General features: G+C 39.9%; 1 protein-coding gene and 1 long non-coding RNA gene across 3 annotated transcripts in view; one reads left to right on the top strand and one right to left on the bottom strand.

The window, feature by feature from the left end:
- The window catches only part of SARNP (SAP domain containing ribonucleoprotein), a gene marked incomplete at its 5' end in the record, with an annotated part of 56,760 nt that overhangs the window by 23,943 nt on the left and 13,065 nt on the right, over window positions 1-19,752 (top strand). Inside the window, one exon of one of the 2 annotated variants that reach the window (XM_083727841.1) lies at window positions 2,488-2,556. The exons of the other annotated variant lie outside the window; for it this stretch is intronic. Within the exon in view, the coding sequence (XP_083583967.1) occupies window positions 2,488-2,556 (69 nt within the window). The remainder of the gene's footprint in view (window positions 1-2,487; window positions 2,557-19,752) is intronic. 2 annotated transcript variants of the gene reach the window in all.
- LOC310839353 lies at window positions 5-19,454 on the bottom strand. Its single transcript, XR_014561466.1, has 3 exons — window positions 16,309-19,454; window positions 7,471-7,529; window positions 5-2,316 (listed from the first exon to the last, which is right to left on the bottom strand). It is a non-coding gene; the product is annotated as an uncharacterized lncRNA (long non-coding RNA).

The raw sequence follows: 19,752 nt of genomic DNA on the forward strand, positions 1-19,752 counted from the left end.
AGCTACTTTGCTTACAGTTATAGCTGGCTTGGTTTTACAATGGTACTTCATTCATTAAAACTTGCTAGTGAATCCACCCGGGGGGGGGGGGGGACTGACAGACAAAAACAGTATCTGAAAACAATGCTCTTTAGTGAGTGGGCGCCTCAAGACAAGCATATAATTTTTGTTTGGATCCAGTTCTTTGAAATATTTTGCTTTCTTTTTTCACTTTTTGTGGTTCTTTGGTGCCTAATGGAGTAGAAGATGAGATGCATATTGTATGTCTATTGTGTTCTTTATTCCATTGCTAAAAGCAATTCTATCGTATTAGGAAATCAGGCATATTAATTGGTTTTCTTCCACGTACAACTTCAGATTCTGTTCTAGTTCAAAGGTACTAAACCAGGCAAGAAGCCTTGCTGGTTTTGCCCCCCCCCCCCCATTTTCCCTTCTCCTTGGCTTCCCCATATTCATTCTGCCACAAAGTCCATATCCAACAGATCTGTCCATTCTTTTTTGGTCCATCAGATGAAAAACTGGTTCATTCTCTGGTTGCCTCCTCCATTAACTACTGCTAATTTGTTCTATTTGACCTTGCTTTGTCACATCTCACTATCTAAAAAGCTGTTGCCCAAATTCATTTCTTCACTTCTCTTTTTATTAAGTTATATGACACATCTACTCAAATCCCTTCAATCACTTCCTCCCCCCCATTCTGCACCAATGCCTTGCCATTGCCATCAAACGTAACAGATTTGCCTCATCTTGTGTTTCTTCTGGCACATCTTTGCTTATGACCTTCGTTGACAACAGTCAGTTCTTGAAAAGTCTTTATTTTCCTTCATGTGTCTCTTCACTTTCTCCCTTACCTCTATGCCTGGAAGTTGCTCCTTCCCACTGCCACCTCTCCACCACTACCTTCCCTCCCCTTCAAGCTTCTTTCCTCTGTGAAGCTTTTGGCTTAACCCTATAGTTGTCACTTCCAGCCAAAATGATGTCTAAGTGTGGGCATTTGTTCATATTCATCCTCCGATAAGACATGCCTCTTCTATTGTCAAAATTTAGATTGTCAATTCTTTGCGATAGGAGCCTGACTCCTTTTGACTTATTAATCTACAACACGGCTACACTTTTAGAACGTGTTGCTTATGTTACTTTGCAAAGCACTGTGTGCACTACTGATAATAGTATTAAGAACAAAGGGCTAGTTGCCCTGCTAATTTAGGCAGTGTTTCTTGAGGATCGTTCTAGTAGAACAAATGCTAGTTTCAGTCTTCTGTTCTGCTGCTTACTTGGGAAGTACTTTGACAATATCATGAAATAGATTCCCACCTAAAGATTCCAGGGTCCCTCATAGTATAAATCTTTGCAATATATGCTCATTTAGCAACTATTAGATATTCCTCATAAAGGATGCTATGTTGCTTGAAATAGCTTTAAGGGAACTATGCAAAACTTCCCTAATGTAAATTTCTTGGCCAAATTAGGACTGAAACGGAATGTAGAGAACTTTAAAAAAAAAGAGTTTTATCACACCCACACCCAAAAAAGAAAAGTCTGTTTCAGTTATTTTTGAAATGGGCAATCAAGCAGGGGTGCAGATTGGCCTCCTTTAAAGTTGGCAACTGCAGACTTTCAACTTTATCTGCAGGGCTGCCATTACACCCCATAGCAATTTGCTAAGAGAGGAGAATGACACTGCTGCCTGTCATGTCCTTAAAAGTGCTGTTGTAGCACTTTAAAAGAATTTATCTGCAAAGCAGTGCCCAGCAAGATTCCTTCTTGCCTCCCAGTGAGAACATTGCCAAGAGAAAGAGACGGATCCCAATTTTACAGAGAATTTCTTGCTCCCCAATATGTCACTGGGGGGGACGGGACACAGCGCAAGCTGCTAAAACATTCAGCTCATGCCAAGTGCTTCTTAATTCTGAATGTAATTAGACATGGCATCTTCTCAAATCTGAGATGGTGCTGAAATTTGGTGAAAATATATATTTTCTTTTTGATACTTTCCTGTGTTTATCTTTAAGAGTTGAATGGTATATACATGTTGCTATAGAGTTCAAAATGCAAATCAGATCCCAAAAAATCACAATACGTTAAACATGATTTATTGAAGATACACAAAACACAATTGTCTTGGCAACAACAGATGTGATGGCTCCATTTTTACTGTTGTCAACACATTTTAAAATAGAAGAATCAGTCTTCTTTAAAATCCCTCTACTAAAACACTAGCACAAATCCTTCTTAGAAGCAGTTTGCAGTAAAATTCTGAACTTCTGGATGCCATCTTCTTATTCTCCTTCCCTCCGTAATTGGTAAGAGGGGTTGCTGCAGTATAGAAAGAGGATTTTTATTAGGGTTAAGCAAATCCATCAATACAAACACTAAATTTCAGATCTCTTCCATTTTCCTTGGCATAAGTGCATATTGTCTTTAGGATTCCTTAATCTAAGAATATGAGTGGAGATTATATTAAACTGTTTCCTGTGACTTTTCTAGGTAAATATAGACAAATTAAAGGAAAGGGCTCAGAGATTTGGCTTGAATGTCTCCACAGCCTCCAAAAAGGTAAGGTTCCAGGGCAAGCACTACTAGAGCAATAAATATTTGAAAAACTGCAGCATATATATCACTTAATCCTGTAATCCTACTTGTTTTATCTTACTTGCTTTGATGAAACTTCCTGGTCGATCAAGGATCTTAATCTCCCCTATCATCAGACTATCTCCAAGCCCAATTTATAGAATTAAAGGGTTTGTGTTAAGAGATCATGCAGCAGTGCTTTATTGCTGAATTAGGAACATATGGCTTTCTAATTTCTTTTTCTTTCTTTTTTTAGCATAGGTTTCTTACTAATTTTGGGGTAATATTACTTGGGACCAGTCCTTTTAGAACAGAATAATTGAAATGTTCACTTGTGTCTTGGTCCCCCTCCCCACTACCCTGGCTAAGGAATGAGGCTGCCCACAGTGTTGCAGAAAGCTTTCCAATTTAGATTTCACCCAAAGTCTGGACTGTACCACTTCAGATTGCTGGAGGGTTTCTACAGACAGAAAGCTAATACAACACGGAGAAGACTAAGCTAGAGCCCTTCTCACTACTATCTAATTTTTTGTGTGGAAAGCTTATTTAACTTATTTTAATTTCCGCATCTGGGAATATTCAGTCATATGATTCCCAGCCCCTGCAGTGCACCCCAAGCAGCTTTAGCACATAGTGAGAACTAAGCTCTAGTTCTCTGGGTTCTATCTGCCACCAAGTTCAGGACCCAGCATTCCCAATATTGACTTGGGTTCATTATGCTTCCAATAAAAAAAGCATAATGTCTGAAAGAAGTTAGGATCAGTTCAATGGTGGCCAGAAATCCTTCAGCTGAAATTGTTAGAACAGGTGATGTTGCTAAAATCTTTCCCAAATAATTTTCTGCGTTACAGATGAGAGACATGAGGAAAGGGGGGGGGGGGCGTATCTAGATCTGGAAACTGATATTAGGCTGAGCTGTTACTCTCTGTGGGCCTGAAACCTGCTGACAGTTCTCCAGTTCAGTACCACCATAGAAGAAAACAGGATTTGGGAATGGGGGGGAGGGGAGAGAGAATGCTGTATATTGATTATTTCAGACTTGGAAATATTCTTCTGGAAAAAGCCTCGTGAATGAGGAAGGCTGTCATTTTGTCTTAACCCCTTACCAGATAAACTATTCCATCCCTCGTGGGATTTGCACATTTAATGCATTCCGTTCTGCAGTAAGGCACTAAACCTGGCACCAGGGGGTTAAACCATGTAGAAAATAACTGGAGGTGGAGGCCATTTTCCTCCCCACCCTCTGCTCTGGGGGAAGGGTGAAATCATGCAAGTGCATTAAAGCTGGAATATGTGGAGGGGCAGGTCAGGGTGAGAGGCTGCTCAAACATCATTAACCCTGTCACCAGGAGTGCACATTTTTCAGGAAGAATATATGCTTTGTCAGCATTTATGGCCAAGTTTCCTTTTGAGCGGAATTGTTTAGATGACGATTCATAAGAATTGCAATCTCTCTCTAAAGAGCTTCCCACAACTATTCCCTGTTCAGTACTTGACAAAGTAAAAGTGCTAAATATTAATTTGAATGCTGTTAAAGAATACAAACGAAGCTAGCTTCATCAGAGAATTGATCCTCTTTATACATGGGGAGAAAATACCAATAGGAGAATGGCATATCCAAGGTCAGAAATTGATTGCTAGGTTCGGTCTGGAAATCTATGTTTCTGTGCATCTGTATTCTTTAAACACTAACATTTTGTCTCCAGTTCTGGTTTTCCTTGCATATATGAGGCAGAGTGACAAGCAATAACATTATGATGATTTGTCTTGAGATTTGTTGTGATCTTCTATTAGGAAGTAGAGTTCAGAGGCTTAGAAGTGTTTTCTCTCTCTCTCTGAAGAGCACTCGTGAATTCTATTGAGGAATATTGTTGGTTGCTTCAATTAGCCACTGGTATTGTGTTTCCCACCTGGGTGTTCTTTATAGCTTTTCATTACAGAGTAGCCTGGTTGCATGGGTCTTTGCAGATTTTTAACACCACGCATTGCAGCAAAAACTTTACAGTAAACCATTGTCTCTGGAGCCACATTTCATTTCCCATTCAAATTGGTTTTGAACAAGAGAGGTGGGGGAAGAGGAATATAGCCAAGGGCAATTTCAAGCCTGCTGGGATCAGGGGAGCAAACCTAGATCTGAGTAAGAGGCTCTCCATCTAATCTGTAGCTTTGAACCCACTGCCACTGTAGAATCTATTCTGTTAAAAACATCTCTTCCTAAAAGATAACAAAGCTCCTACTAGTACAGTAGAATAGAGGTGGTGACTGTCGCTGTCTAGTATAATAGATGTGGCAGGTGCTTGCTTGTTTTTTCTGTCAGCACGGAGCCATCAAATTAATTTTTAAAATAAATCAAGAAAGCATTTTCCTCTCCAGAACTAATCACACCCCCTCCCCATGCTCTCAAGGGAAGCCTCCTTTTAAAATTTAGCCTCTGACCTGAGGCTGCTATCCCTTGATTTCTGCAAGTTACACTTAAACTGCTCCCTTCCCTTGTAAATTTCCCCTCTGTAGCAGCTGCTCCCTGTACCACTCTGAACCTCTGGCTTCCCAGTGGGAGAGCTGATAGCTGCAGGCTTCAGTGCTGCAGAAGGCTGAGCGGGTTGCTTGCATCGTAACGCAAAAGCGCATTCTCAGAGGGCTTGCTTTTTCTTTTTATGCATGAAACAAGGTTGTAGGTATCCAGCAGAGAGAGTATTACCACAAAACAGAAGCTTGGGGCTCTTTCAGAGAGCCTTTGGCTTAGCATAAATGTTCCTTTCTGCATTGCATTATTTGGTGCCATTCCCAGTCGGAACAGATGACTAAAATAATTTGTGCTCCACATTAGCTAATGTAAGGGTCTTGTTCTGTTTTACAAGTAGCTAATTAACCTGCAGCCTGTCAGAGGTTTGAGCTAGGGAGGTAAAGTACCAGCACGTCAAAGTCACACTGCAAATGGAGCAAAAATTGCAAGGATCAAACCTCAAACACATTAGCACCAGCTTCTCCCAACTCTCAAATGTGGGTTTTAAGTCGAAAAGAAACAAAAGACTCAGTGCTCTACTTGAAACTTTGAGGCCTCTGCTTAAACCCAAAAAGTTAACAGTGCTTGGAAAACAAGTAGGAATCTCTTTAGAAATGCAGTAATACCCAAATTTGTCATAACTGGACCTATTGTACAATCATATGATACCACTTAATAAACCAGCTGCAAAGTGTATTGCATTTTTACACCTCTGATGTGACAGAGCTTATGGTTAACATTCAGAAATTTGAGTCTTTCTCCATTCATTTTTGTCAATAAATTACAATAGGTATCCTACATGGATTAAAAAAAAAAATCCTACATGGATTGCTTTGTTCTTTTTCCTGTTTGTAGTGGGAAAAGGGCAATCCTTTTTTAAACTTGGCATGTGTATAAGATTGATGAAAGTTGTAGTTTGATTGCAAATGAGTAGTAGCACATAGATTGACAAAGTAATTGTTAACCAGTAAAAGTTTAAAAGTGAATTTTGGTCAAACTTAATGTAGCTTAATTCTTTTTAGTGAAGGCTTATTATAGAGGCAGAAGGGAACAGTTTGTTTTTCTAAAATGGGCTTAGCAAAGCTCATTTTTCATAATGTGGTTTTGGGAAGGCAAATAGGGTGGCAGTTTTGTGCATATATAATGAGAAAGCAGTTGGCTTAACAGTTTACACTTTCAAAAAGTTCAGAGCAGTATGCTGAGGAAGGATTCTTTTCCTGGATTGTTCTTTTCCTTGCAATATTTTCAAATACATCCCACCAGTTCCCATATGGAAAAATATTAACCAATAGGAAACAAGAGCAGGGGGAAAGTGCTGCAAAAGATCTGATGACCATTTAAGCTAATCTTCTCCTAACGTAGGGTTTTATAACTATTAACTGAAATCCATGCTACCAATTAATACCCTTTTCCTCAAAGTACTATACTTCAAGCAGAGAACACAGCAGCAGCACTCTTTCCAAAATTGTCAGTAATATTTACTATTGTATTATGAATTGATCTTGTTCACACATAACTCTAAGCCGAACTTTGGTTTAGTGTAAACAAGCAAACGTGTGGGGTCCTGGATTGGAGATTGCAGCCACTTGGCTCCTTTTCCAGTCATTTTGCTGCTGCGCTGAGGTAAGCCATTGGACAGACCTTGACTACAGATCATAGTTTATCCGGATAGAGCTACACCACAAGCCTGGGTTCAGATGAGGAGCTAAGTCAAAGCCACATCTTAACATTTCAGTAGCAGAGTGTTCCAAAGAGATTAAGGCAGTTGCAACTTCTTCTCCACGAGCCTTTTTGTTTGTGCTAAACCATGGTTTGGCTTAGTGTTATGTGGGAACCAGACCGTTTTATCTCACTCGTCCCTTAGAAAGCTGAAAATGGCTAACATGGGACATGGCACCTTATCCAAACACTGATCAGGTTCCAGGCTGCCAAGCTTCAGCCATGCTATGGTTCTGAGTACTCCTATAGCATTCAAAGCAGGTCTTGATCTAGTAACACACTACTGCAGAAGATAGCAGGAAAATTAATTGCAGCATTTGCTTCTTAAGCTCAAACAAGCTGAAAAGGAAATATTTATCCTGAAAAGGAGCTATGTTGCTATAGAACCACACTGATTTTGTGGTCTGGGAGCTTTCTGAACGTTAGACAAGATTTTTGTTACAATATAAGAGCATCAGGATCCAGCCATTTTATTACTTCCAAAGGATGAGATATCTTGGTTTTCTTGGGAGCAAACCAGGCTCTGTCCAAGGTGGTTACATGGTTGGAAGGCTTTGCCAGCAACTTCGTAGTCATTCTCTGTTGCTCTTACATTTCCCCTTACGTTTACAAGCTGCACATGGTTTCCTCATACAATGTTACCCCTATTCCCATATATCCTGAGAAATATTCCATACCTTTTCGCAGGTTTCAACTCAAACTCTTATTTCCTTTTTCACTTTTGTCTGTGCAGTTTCTGTAAAAATGTAATATTTATTGGTTTTCAAATCTGGACCAGTTCCCATCTTCCTTGACCATTGACCCTACTGATTTGGGCTGATGGGAGTTGGAGTTTAACAACATCCAAAAGGTCACAGGTTAGCCACCCTGTCTAGTGCACTTGTCTTCACAATGGAACATGGTTCTGAGTAAACATGTATAAGCTTGTGCTGTCAGGTTACACAAATGGGTTGAACCCTGACTAAAATGGGTCACGCAAGTGGCAGCACTACCATTCTTCCCTTCCGCCTTTGTGGTGGTGGTGTTTATAACTTTGGGGGTGGGGGGAGAGAGAAGGAGAAAAACAGTGTTTTAAAAGGAAGAGGGAATGGATAAGGAAGAGAAAAAAGGGGAAAGGCAGTAAATTAAAACAAAAAAAGGAAAAGGGGGCACCTTCATGATGGGGCTAAAGGTTCAAAGATTGAAAGATTTCTGGTCTGTTACCTTCTTGATGTGCTCTCCTTTGAAGCCATCATTTGTCCGCTACACAATATTACGATAACTAGAGCATTCAGTGCCAATTTACTGCAGGAAACCACCTCCCACTTCAGCTGCCTTTTGCCCCAGAATGTAGTTTACTGCACCTTTGGGGACAAATAGCAGCCAAGGAGGGGGTGATTTCCAGCAAGAAACTGGTCCAGGTGCTGTCCAGATTATGAGCATGTTCAGGACTGCAACCCCACAGTTCCTTATTCTTCAAAATAAAAATGGCTGTTCAGGCACCATTTTTAAAAAGTATGAATTTTGGTACATCTAGCTTGGCCCTCGGCTTGCCAATGTGTGTAGATTTTCTTTTACAAATCCAAGGGGAGGGAGAGGCTGCATAAGTTCTCCATTCAAGAGGCTTTATATTAGAACCTAATTCACATATGAAAGAGATTGTATCTAGAATTTGGGTTTGCATTTTGTCTCTTTGGAGAAATTCCACTGGGAAGAATCATAATATGAGGCATACTGGTTCAAAGCTAATGCTGTATTCAGAATTGCTTCTGAGCCTCCAGTTCTAACTCACTAGGTAATAAGCCCCAGTAAACACATTGGGCCTTACTTGTGAGTAAACATGTATAAGCGGATGTTGTCATTCTCACTGAAATGGCATTTTTATTAGTATTTTTAGATTGGCTTGCATGCCATATATGCAAATCAGCAGATTGCACACTTTGAACCTGACTTCCAAATGTAAAGTATGAATCTGTTCTAAAGTAAAGCATCTACAGTATACGCATATCCAGTGTAGTGGGTTGCCCTTGATATGCTCCCCCCTCCCTGCCGCCTTGAAATGATGTCACTGTGCTCCAAGTTGAGTAGTCATGAATGTAGGCCTGTTGATTTTAGAATAATGGGAAGTGACAAGGTGAAGAATAGTGCTGGCAGTCATGGACATTTCAACACAGGGATGCTGAAAGCAAGGCCACTCCTCCCCCACGCTCTGGGTTGTTTATAAGAAGAGTCCAGTGGCTTGTGCCAGGCTACACTGATCACATAGGTTGTATAGTTTGCAGGGCCTAATAAAGGATGGGTGTCTTCTGTCTCTCAATATATAGTCTAACCATTTCACTCAATAATCTATTAGGCATGGCTGAAAAAGTAGGCAGGTCTTTACTCTCATAAAATATATTATTTCACAATTGCAGCCCCAGTTTTTGAAGGCATTGTATTTCCTAGAAATATGTTAACCGGAGTGATACTGTCTCTCAGGTTTCCCAAATACTGCCTTTCCTAATCTCAAGCTTAGCTTCAATAAAAATGATTACATATTCAGAGTTAAAGCCCTTTAAGGCTCTAAGCAAATTAAACCAGTTAGAAATAGTCAAGCTGGATAAATGTCCAATAAATGTTTTGCAACTTCTGTCAGAAGCTGACCCTTCACCCTGACCCCCATTCCCTTGTTCCTATTTTTCTGTTATTCCTTGTATCTAGTCCACATTCTCTGTGTCTCTTTTTTAAATGAAATGCTGGATCTGGCCCTGTGGTCCACCTACATTTGGTTGAAGCTAGTTCTGGAACAGGTAGTATTGATGTCTGTGCATTGCACTCATACCTACCGCTCTCTAATAAAATTTCTGCACTCTAGTATGTTGAAGTGATAATTTATTGCCTCTGTTACTCTTACCTCTTCCTTTCCTTCCCTCTTTCTGTCTTCCCTCTACCCTAGATGAAATTTTGATTGTAATCTTTATGGCACTGGGACTTTGTTGTTCTAAATATCCATAACTTCAGTATTGAGTGGTTCTTATGACTGAAGTAGAGAAATGAAGTATTATTGTCACTTTTTTTCCACGCAAAAGTGACTCAAAACGACTTATAGAAACATTAAAAACAATAGTAAAAACAACCTAAAATTCTCACCAATCATATGTATAAATTCTATGGTTGGAACACATTCAAAATGTCCCTATAGGAATCAGTGGAATTCATCAATGCATTATGCAAATGCTTGCCTAACAAACGATTTCCTGCAAATGCATTATGTTTGGATAGCAAGACCTGTGTGTGTAGTAATTTAATGAATTAGTCAAGCCTTCCACACCCAAATCACACCAACACTAATGTCACCAGTTTTAATCAACTTTCTGATAATAAGCATGATTTTGTGTCCTGTGATGTGTTGCACAGTCTTCACTTGAGTGAATGAAGTTCTGGAGAACAATAGACAACGACACTAGTGATACTACTCTGCAAAGGGTCACTTGTCTTGGCTTTCCTGGCAGGTGCTTTTCTGAGCAACCTTCAGCTTGAAGGTTGAACCTTCAGCCATGTCTTCTAACAATGTAGTTGGAAGTCATATCTGGCTATATAATTCTGTGGCTGATGCCAAACCAACCAGTGTTCTCCAGTACATGTCTCTGAGGAAAGCTTTGAATGTGGTTGTAGCAGATACCAAGAAGAAATCCAAGCCCATATACATGGGAGAGAAAACAATGAACAAACAGCCTCAGCTGTTTTGTGCCTACAAAAAACCTTTCTGTTCCAATCAACCTCTCAGTCATTCCCATCCAGTTAGCAGCAGCAATCTAAGTATGACCAATACTGATTTTCCAGCACAACCCTATGCTCAATTATCCTGTATGAGACTCATCCCATGAGATTTGGAAGGGGTCCATGACAGACTGTTGGGATCTGGAGAGTGGGAAAAGGGTATTTTGCAGAATTTTTGCAAGATCCCCAGGGAGAGCAGTTCAGTACCACCATCAGCTATCGATAAACCAGGTCCTCCTCTAAATACCAAGATATGTTTTCAGCCTTTTTTTACTATCTCAAAAAACACACACACCAGGGACCACGCTCCTCATCTTGGAGCCAAAGATGGTCAATCATCACCTTCCAAAGTAAATTTTTTTGCATAGAGATCTTGCACTTCATCCTAGCATGCCTCAGACTCAATTATTATCTGATATCCATTCATCTGAAGAGGCTTATTAAATGTCCCAGTCAAACCAGGGCATCATAGTTTCCTTTGCTTCGCCTATAGCAGGGATAGGGAACCTGCCCCTCCCTGTTTGTTCAACTACAACCCCAGCAAGCATGGACAATGGTTTGAGATGGTGGGAGTTGGAAGTCCAACAATATCTGGAGTGCCACAGGTTTCTCATCCCTGAGCTACAGTGAAGAACAATTGCATTTTCCAAACTCTTCATTTTCATCTCCTCTCCACTCCCAGAGTCTTTATAAAGATCCTATTGGCACAGAACCAAAGGAATGAATATCTAGCCATATCTGGACAATCTTCTAGTCTGATCATCCTCTAAATCCTAGTGCTGTCCAGGATGATGACCAGGATGATGTATACTCTGCAAGAACACAGTTTCATCATCAACAAAATGAAGAACACTTTGATTATATCTTGCAGATAGCCAAGTCACCGGAAGCTTTTTAACAACAAAGTTATGGTTGAGACCTCAGTCTCATCTACAGTCTCCAGATTTGGGGGACTGATTATTTGCATGTATTTCAGACATTTCTTCTAGGATACCCACTGCAAATAACCAACAACCTCAACCTGGAGACGACTCAGATAGTGGGTATCATTGACTCATCTGAGCCAGGAGATTCCTATTCAGGAGTCCATCCAAGTGCTCTTGACAACATATCCCAGTCTGAAAATTTGAGGTGCACACTGCAAAGGTGTACAGCACCAAGACCTGTGGTCTCCAGAAACAATTTAATTGAACATCAGTTCCCTAGAACTTTGGGCAATCATACTGGCACTGCGGCATTTCTTCCATCTTCTACCAGGACATTAGGTACTCATCAATGTAGTAGCAAATGCCTATCAGTACATTTTCAATACTCCTTAAGGAAACCACCTCCCTGTTATTTTATACAGAGAAATGTCTTCAGTTCATCAAGACAGAACATCTTTGGCTTGGCTGCCAAAGCTAGATACTGCAAAGTGGTCTCTAGGCCAATTAGTGTTTCACAAATGATTGCTCAGAAAAGCCATCATGAAACTGTTCGCTGGTTCCTCAAAATCAGCTGCCTAGATTCACATCAAGTTTCTTAATGTGGGAGAATCTGCAGTTGTGGACATCCTATCAGCAGACTGGTTCAGAAAGTGTTATATGCTTCACAGATTCTACCTCTCATTTCTACCTCTCATCTCATACAAGTACAGTGGTACCTCAGGTTACATACGCTTCAGGTTACATAAGCTTCAGGTTACAGACTCCGCTAATCCAGAAATAGTACCTCGGATTAAGAACTTTGCTTCAGGATGAGAACAGAACTCGTGCTCTGGCTGCACAGCAGCAGCGGGAGGCCCCATTAGCTAAAGTGGTGCTTCAGGTTAAGAACAGTTTCAGGTTAAGAACGGACCTCCAAACGAATTAAGTACTTAACCCGAGGTACCAATGTACTTAGGAAGATTAAGGACCTGCAGGCTATGGTGCTACTGATTCCAGCAAATTGACTAAGACACTTGTAATTCTCCAGTGTAGTGAAGCTGTTGCCAACGGACCCATGGATTCCTACCAGCCAGCAGGCATCTCCTACATCAGTACCCCATTCTTCATTAAGATACGGAATTCCAGGTTATATAGAAATTGAGCGAATCTTCCAACTCACTAAGTTATGCATCTAGGTGAGAAACACCTTGTTTGTATCAAGACATTCCTTCACCATTAAACTTCATAAGCTTATTTGGAGAACCTTTGTCCTGGTGTCTACAATCAAATAAGAGTCTAGACACTGCAGGATCTAGGGAAATCTTGAACTGCCACAAGACAATCTTAAGCATTTGAAACTTGGATTTGAACATAGTCTCTGCCCCCCTCCCCAAGTTATCACCCAATACATTAGTTCATTTTACCCTTCTCACTTCTTCTGCAGTATGCTAGAGTTCTCAGCATTTTCTTGAAAGCCTTAATCAGATTGAGCTTTGAACCATTCACTGCTGTTTCAATCAAAATTTGACTCTGAAAATCATTTTTCTCATGGTGTATCTGAGCTGGGAACCTTCTCTTTAAATAAGGATCTGTATATTTCTCATTAGGATAAAATGGTATTGTGGCCTGGTAGAAGGGCCTATCACCATACTCAGCTGTCCTCCTTCCCTCAAGAAGAAAATAAATTCATTGGTTAGTAAGAATTTCTGTTTATTACAAAGAGCAGACTCTTGTAGACCTGGGGAGAGTTATTTTTTATTTGAAACCTTAATAAATATACCAATTTAAAATCCTGTTTCAGGTCTGATTTACTATCCAAATCTTTGCAGGTTGTTTCTCTGTTAAACCTTGTAACCAGACCTTTTTCAGCTGGAATGTGTCGGAGCACAGTTCTGGCACCTCTTATATGGACACAATTGCAGGCCAGCATTCCCCCTGCCCATTTATTGCCTTTACGTACTGCTGAGAAGCCCGAAACAAACATTTCAAATCAAAAAGGAAGCAAGCCAGCGTATCCGAGTCTACTTTTTTTTTATAAAAAATCTATGACTCCACCCAGCTCTTAGCTGCAATTGGTCAAACTACGGGGCAGGGCCAATTCATATTTCCTTTTCTTCAGTCCGTCTTTTATGGAGCCGTTTTAAGCTTTCCAGCCAGGCCTCTACCATTGCACACACATGCGTTTGCACAAGGGCCCATCTGTTGAATCTAAGAAAACGAGGGAGGCAGGGGTGCATTTATTTGACATAGTGTTTTGAATGTTCTTCCATTGTTAACAGTTGGAGGTTTTCCATTTTGAACTCCCAATGATTTTCGTAACTAAATTTTTGTCCATTAGACTTTGTGATCTCTTTGATTCCAGAAGCTGTATTATTCTTGCTGATATACTCTAGAATAACTTCATTTGACATCTTTAACATATATCACCAGGAATAAAGCAAGTATAGTTCTGCAGATAAGCTTTCAAAGACCTTAGCAATTAACTCAATCCAGATATTGCAAACATTGAACGCCTTCCTTTTCAGCCACTCAAAATAGCACTCTCTCCAGATGTGTGGTCCAAATACCTGTGAGTGATTTCTCAGCATATTAGAGCTGTGTCTCCCATCAAGCCTATCTAGGAGAAAGTAACTTGGGGGGGGGGGAGAGACCAAAATGCAAAAATATAAGATGGATCCTTCTGTGTTTCAAAGAGGTTTGAATGGTGCTTGCTTCTTAGCTATGTATTTCCAATAGTCCTGGTGATATCATTGTTCAGTGTTAAGGACTATACTATTATTAATGTTTATATCATTCCCCCCACTTACAATACATGATATTTTAAAAATAAATGATGAGAGAGTTGTGAAGGGTCAGCAGGGCTCCTGATCTTTCCTTTCTCCACGGTGCCATTTGAAAAGGATTTTGAGTCCCTAACAAACCTTTAGGGAGTAGTGGAAAGGTTGCTTAAAACGAAAACAATGGCAAGGGGTACTCAGCGACCTCACTCTGTCCAGTCATCTGGTTCTTCATTTGTCCCTGCTGTGAAACAGAACTTATCTTTTGTCTGTAACACAAATACATCTTTTCCCCCCACCCCCCCTTTCCTTTCTATTATAGTTCAATCAATGATGTCATTATGTGTGCCATTCAGAAACTGTTGAACCACTTGGCTGCAGGAATTTGGAGGAGCAACTGGGAGAGAATAGAGAACTGTGCTCTCACTCCGAGTCTTCAAGGGTCTATTCTGATTTTAACAAAAAAAAACCTGAAGTCACATTTCTTTTTTTAACTCCTGTTCACCGTGAAAAACAAAAGTAATCTAAAGTAAGGGGAATGCATACATGAGGTCAGTTCAGTGCAAGCCAACCGCAATGCTTTTCTTTGGCATGAATAATCAAGCCTTTTAAGAGTTCTAATTTACACCACAAACATTTTCCAGGGATTTATAATAGTGCTTTCTTGCTCAATAAAAATGCCAGCATCTCTGGAATTTGTGCCATTGTTCATAATTTTCCTTCTGTACCTCATTAAACTGTTTCAGTTTGATTAAACAGTTGTCTAGTGCTGATGGGGAAAGGAGGCACCCATGTAGCTCAGGACCTGGAGATCTACTTGCTATATGTTGCTGTAGCATCTGATTAAAACCCCATAACATATTTTGATTATTAGCACAGGTTTCATTATTAGTAAAACTAAGTAGCATCCCTCATCTGTTTCAGTTTAGAGGCATGTGTTGATAATTAGTAATAAAATCTATTCAAGATAAAAGTAGCTTTTTCAGATCTTTGGCGGAGATCCAAAGATCCTGCTGGATGTGACAGGCATTTCTGTTTATGGGTGGGGTGTAGTCCTGAAATACTGTTCTAGAGGGTTCTCTAACCTTCTGCGCTAGTTGAGGTATGTGCAAAGGGCTGCAGACGGTGGGAGGTATTGAATACCTTCCATTCTTGCAGTGGAATCCAAGTCTTTGAAAGCAGTCCTAGAACTTCTTTTATTTTAGAAAATATACAGTAATACATTGTTAATTCATAAAGCAGCTAAATATAAACTAAAACCTTTTAATGATACTCTGTAGGAATCTGATCCAAAGCTTATAAAATCAGCAGTCTCCAGAATCTTATGGAGATTGTTTTTGTTGTTCTATCCATGCACATGATACTTTATAAAGAATGAGAGGCTCCTGCCCCAAGGGACCTAACATTTTAGAAACAAAAGAAGGGGAGAAAAATTGAGTAATGGAGGTAAGCAGAGGAAGAATATGTGGTATTTCAGATTAAGCACATTTAGTCTTAGTTACAGTAGGTTATTGGGGAAATACAGTTCCTGTTCTCACTTTTGAGATGTTCTTCTACAGCTCTTTAGAGAAGCGCATTTGGTATCAGTACAGATCAGGCTTGAAGCTTTGAAATGTGAGGTCTTTCTTCTGAAGTTGGTGTTATGTTCAATATAGCTCGGTCCAGATTACCTGAAGGAGCGTCTCCACCTCCATCGTTCTGCCCGGACACTGAGGTCCAGCGCCAAGGGCCTTCTGGCGGTTCCCTCACTGCGAGAAGCAAAGTTACAGGGAACCAGGCAGAGGGCCTTCTCGGTAGTGGCACCCGCCCTGTGGAACGCCCTCCCACCAGATGTCAAAGAGAAAAATAACTACCAAACTTTTAGAAGACATCTGAAGGCAGCCCTGTTTAGGGAAGCTTTTAATGTTTAATAGGTTATTGTATTTTAGTGTTTTGTTGGAAACCACCCAGAGTGGCTGGGGAAACCCAGCCAGATGGGCAGGGTATAAATAATAATAATAATAATTATTATTATTATTATTATTATTATTACCTTTATTCCAGAATTGCAGATATTGTTATCTTGGTTAGTCCTCTGTATATCGAAAACCATTACCTTCTAGTTGGTGGGCTGTGCACAGGAACAAACTTTGGTTATAGCTTGTGGTTAGTGAGGAGATAACTTCATCACAAGTCCTAGTTGTCTCACTCGTACGTTAAGCTTAGCCTGGTGTAGAAGCAAAAATGACTTCTCTCCGGGAGTCCACACACTTCTACGGTCCCAGTAACCCAATGTTTGGCTTAGCTTGTCATGAAAACCAGCCCTACTCTTTCTCTTCTGTGCATAGCTGATGCTGGCTTGTTTGGTGAGCTCTATAAATTGCTGTAATAAAAGGTTTACTGAGAATTTTATGATTAGTAATGCTCTTCTTAAACTGAGATATGAAATATTTAGTGAGAGATTTTATAATAGCTTTTTAACCCAATATGATGTGAACTTCCCAAAAAGTGGGCTTGCAGTAAGCAAAATTTTACAGTCATAAGAATATTCTTATATTATTAACTGTTCGCTTATCATTAAGCAATATCCACTACCTGGGAGTAAGCTCTATTGAACTTGGGGGAACTTATTTCTGTGCAGTCCATTGAACAGCAGTGAGACAATGTGATAAACAGCTCGCTAACCCCAAATTAATTTATTTTATTTGAAAGATGCCCTGGTTTTCCACTAATGGTCAGGAGATCATTAATGTAAGACTATTTACATAAAAAAATACATGAGAAAAATAAAACTGAGCAAAATTCACTAGTCATGACAGAGAAGTAGAAATAGCTTGTAGTGTTCTGTTTGCACTCCAACCATTGACAGTGAGATTTTGACAGTAAGGAAATACAATTTGACATTTGAAATAAGGGAGAAAAGACTTCTTCATATTATTTGTGAGGACAGTAAATATTGGTTCTTCAGCTCTGCTTACTGAAACTTCTGTTTAACTGTGTTGTTTAAAAAGCTGTAGCTCTAGTCCATTTCTAATCACTGACATCATCTAGTGATCCTCTGTTCATACATTTTCATCTAAAACCTTATTCAGTCAATTCCCATTACCCTGGATGAGAACTGGGAATCAGTTGTGAATATGTAACCAGTTGTGATTCTGTATATGCATTGGCTATGTACACAAAAGTCTGCTCCCACACATAATTTCCTTTGCTGGGTCAGGCTAATTGTGGACATGTACATAGAATGCAATAGGTGAAGCTACCTAACTATATCCTTTGAACACTGTTAAATGCGTGATCTGATCCTCTGAGGAAGGAGAAGTTTTCTAAGTTTCTTCTGGAGAAAGGCTAGTGTTTGTGGTAGTTGAATGTATCCATCATTACCTGGAATATTTTTGAATCTTGAAAAGGCTACATTATGTTATTAAAAAGCTCACAAAAGCCTTTCACTTTTTCACTCTGCACCTGAGATGTGTCTCTTTCAGTCTGCCATGTGGCATTCCTTATATGTATGCTTCATCCTCTGACGTCTAGGTCAAAGAATGCTTTTCAACTTCAGAATTAAACTGGGAGTTGCAGGTGTGCTCTTAACACATGGCTGTGACTTTTTTTGTTCCTCACTCCCCTGCTGATCCCGTTTGGAGCAAGCATAAACTTTTATCTGTGAAGGCCCCTGGTATTTTGACACAGAGAGCTTTCAGAACTGCTGGCTCTCAGAACTTTGCCCTTTAACAAATTCAACACCTCAAACAATTCTGATCTCTTAAGCTTTCTCTCTTCCCTGGCTTGTATTTATTCTTTAAGCAAAAAGAGTCAAGTAAAGAAGAAACAGTCCTGGTGGATCTGCACTGCCTTTCATTTCCTTTTTTATTTATTTTTTGCTATGATGCCAACGCTGACCTGTGTATTTGATGTAGAGATCTGTGTAACTTGAAAATTTGTGTCAACTAAATCCAAAAGATGATACAGTTGTGCAAAGGTGCATTGACAGTGAAACTTAATTCTTTTTTCTATCGGATTAGATACATTATCAGATTTTGTTACTGACTCTGCTTTTGTTTTATTAGTTTTATCATCTTGTAGTCTTCAAAATAGGGGTGTGATGACCCTGCAGCGGATATAGAGTTGAATATTGATTATCATCATTGCCTTGACATCTTGCATTATGTGTTACTTAGCATCATGGTGTGGTAAACTACAGCAGTTTGCCCTTTCTTTGTATCAAATTGTAGGACGAGCCTGCCAGCTGTCTGTTGTATAGAAACATAAACATAACCTTATTTAACACTAGTTCACATCTGTAGGTTCATTTCTAAACAACACTTTTGGGGCTCTGAAAAGAGATTGTTTCAGTGTCATCACATCCTTCTACAACTACATCAAGTTCTTGGTGAAACATGACTTATTAGAGGATGGGAAGAACTGCTCAGTGTTTGACTTTCTCTTGGGCTTTGAGATTAAAGAGCTGTGTTGATTTGACTGACTAGTCCTGAAAGGGGGGAGATTAATCACATATTCTTTGGGCCTTTTGTGAGAAGCAGAGTGGGAAGGTAAGTGGTATTGGAGTCTATAAAACTAACAGCTCCTTGATTGTGCCTCTGCCATTGATCACAGTGCATGTGTAATGTGTAACTGAGCAAGTTTAATACTTGGCAAAATATCATTCTAGGGCTGTAAAAGGGAGAGTGGTGTCACAATATGATTATATTGAAACTTTTCAGTTTCCTGTTGTTTCATTGCCCCTACTATTTGCTGCTGAGCATCATTCGCGTAGTTGATGCACACAGACACAGAATAGAGTCCACTAGGGAAAAGAGCAAGAAGATATAAATATGTTGGGATGAATTTCAAAAAGGTGGTGGGTGACAGCTGTGCATCCCAGGATTAGAGTGTTTTGAAGAACAAAACTATCAGTTGCTGTCATTCACCCTCTGGGTATGAAATTGGAAGCCAGCTACTCATGAGTGTTTCATAACCTTTACCTTTTGGAGGTCAAGGCCATGTCATCATTAATCTACCATCGCCTGAAAGCCTGGAGGCTCTGCTTTTCATCCTGCCATCCGTCATGCTGCAGTGGAGATACAGGAGTGGTGACCAGAAGGGTTCATTTTTATATAAATGCCCTCCCACCGGCTTGTAAAATGCAATTCATGATAATGTCATGCTTATTTTTATTTTTTTTAAAAAAGGGACACCTGAAGAAATTAACAGGCCACAGGTTTAAAGCAAAAAAAGGATAGTTCTCTCTCTCTCCCCCCCCCCCCCCCGTTCCCTGCTATCACATATGCTTGCAGAGTACACAATTGATCTATTGAACCTGTTTTCATAGTGTTGACTTGACCAGCTGGTATGAAGGGCTGAAAAAACCCATGATTTATCCCTCTGTAGCTATTTACCATAGACATGCAGATAAATACACAGTGTATTCCTAAACCTTAGACTCTGGAAGTTTAGAGAGGAACATAATGAGTGGGGAAAGTGTATAGCATCTGAATTCAGAACTGCCTGTTATTAAATATACGATACCAAGCCTCATACATCACTTACAGGCATGCTGTAT

The sequence above is a fragment of the Podarcis gaigeae genome (genome assembly GCF_964106915.1).
Source record: "Podarcis gaigeae genome assembly, chromosome: 2".
NCBI classification, from domain to species: Eukaryota; Metazoa; Chordata; class Lepidosauria; order Squamata; family Lacertidae; genus Podarcis; species Podarcis gaigeae.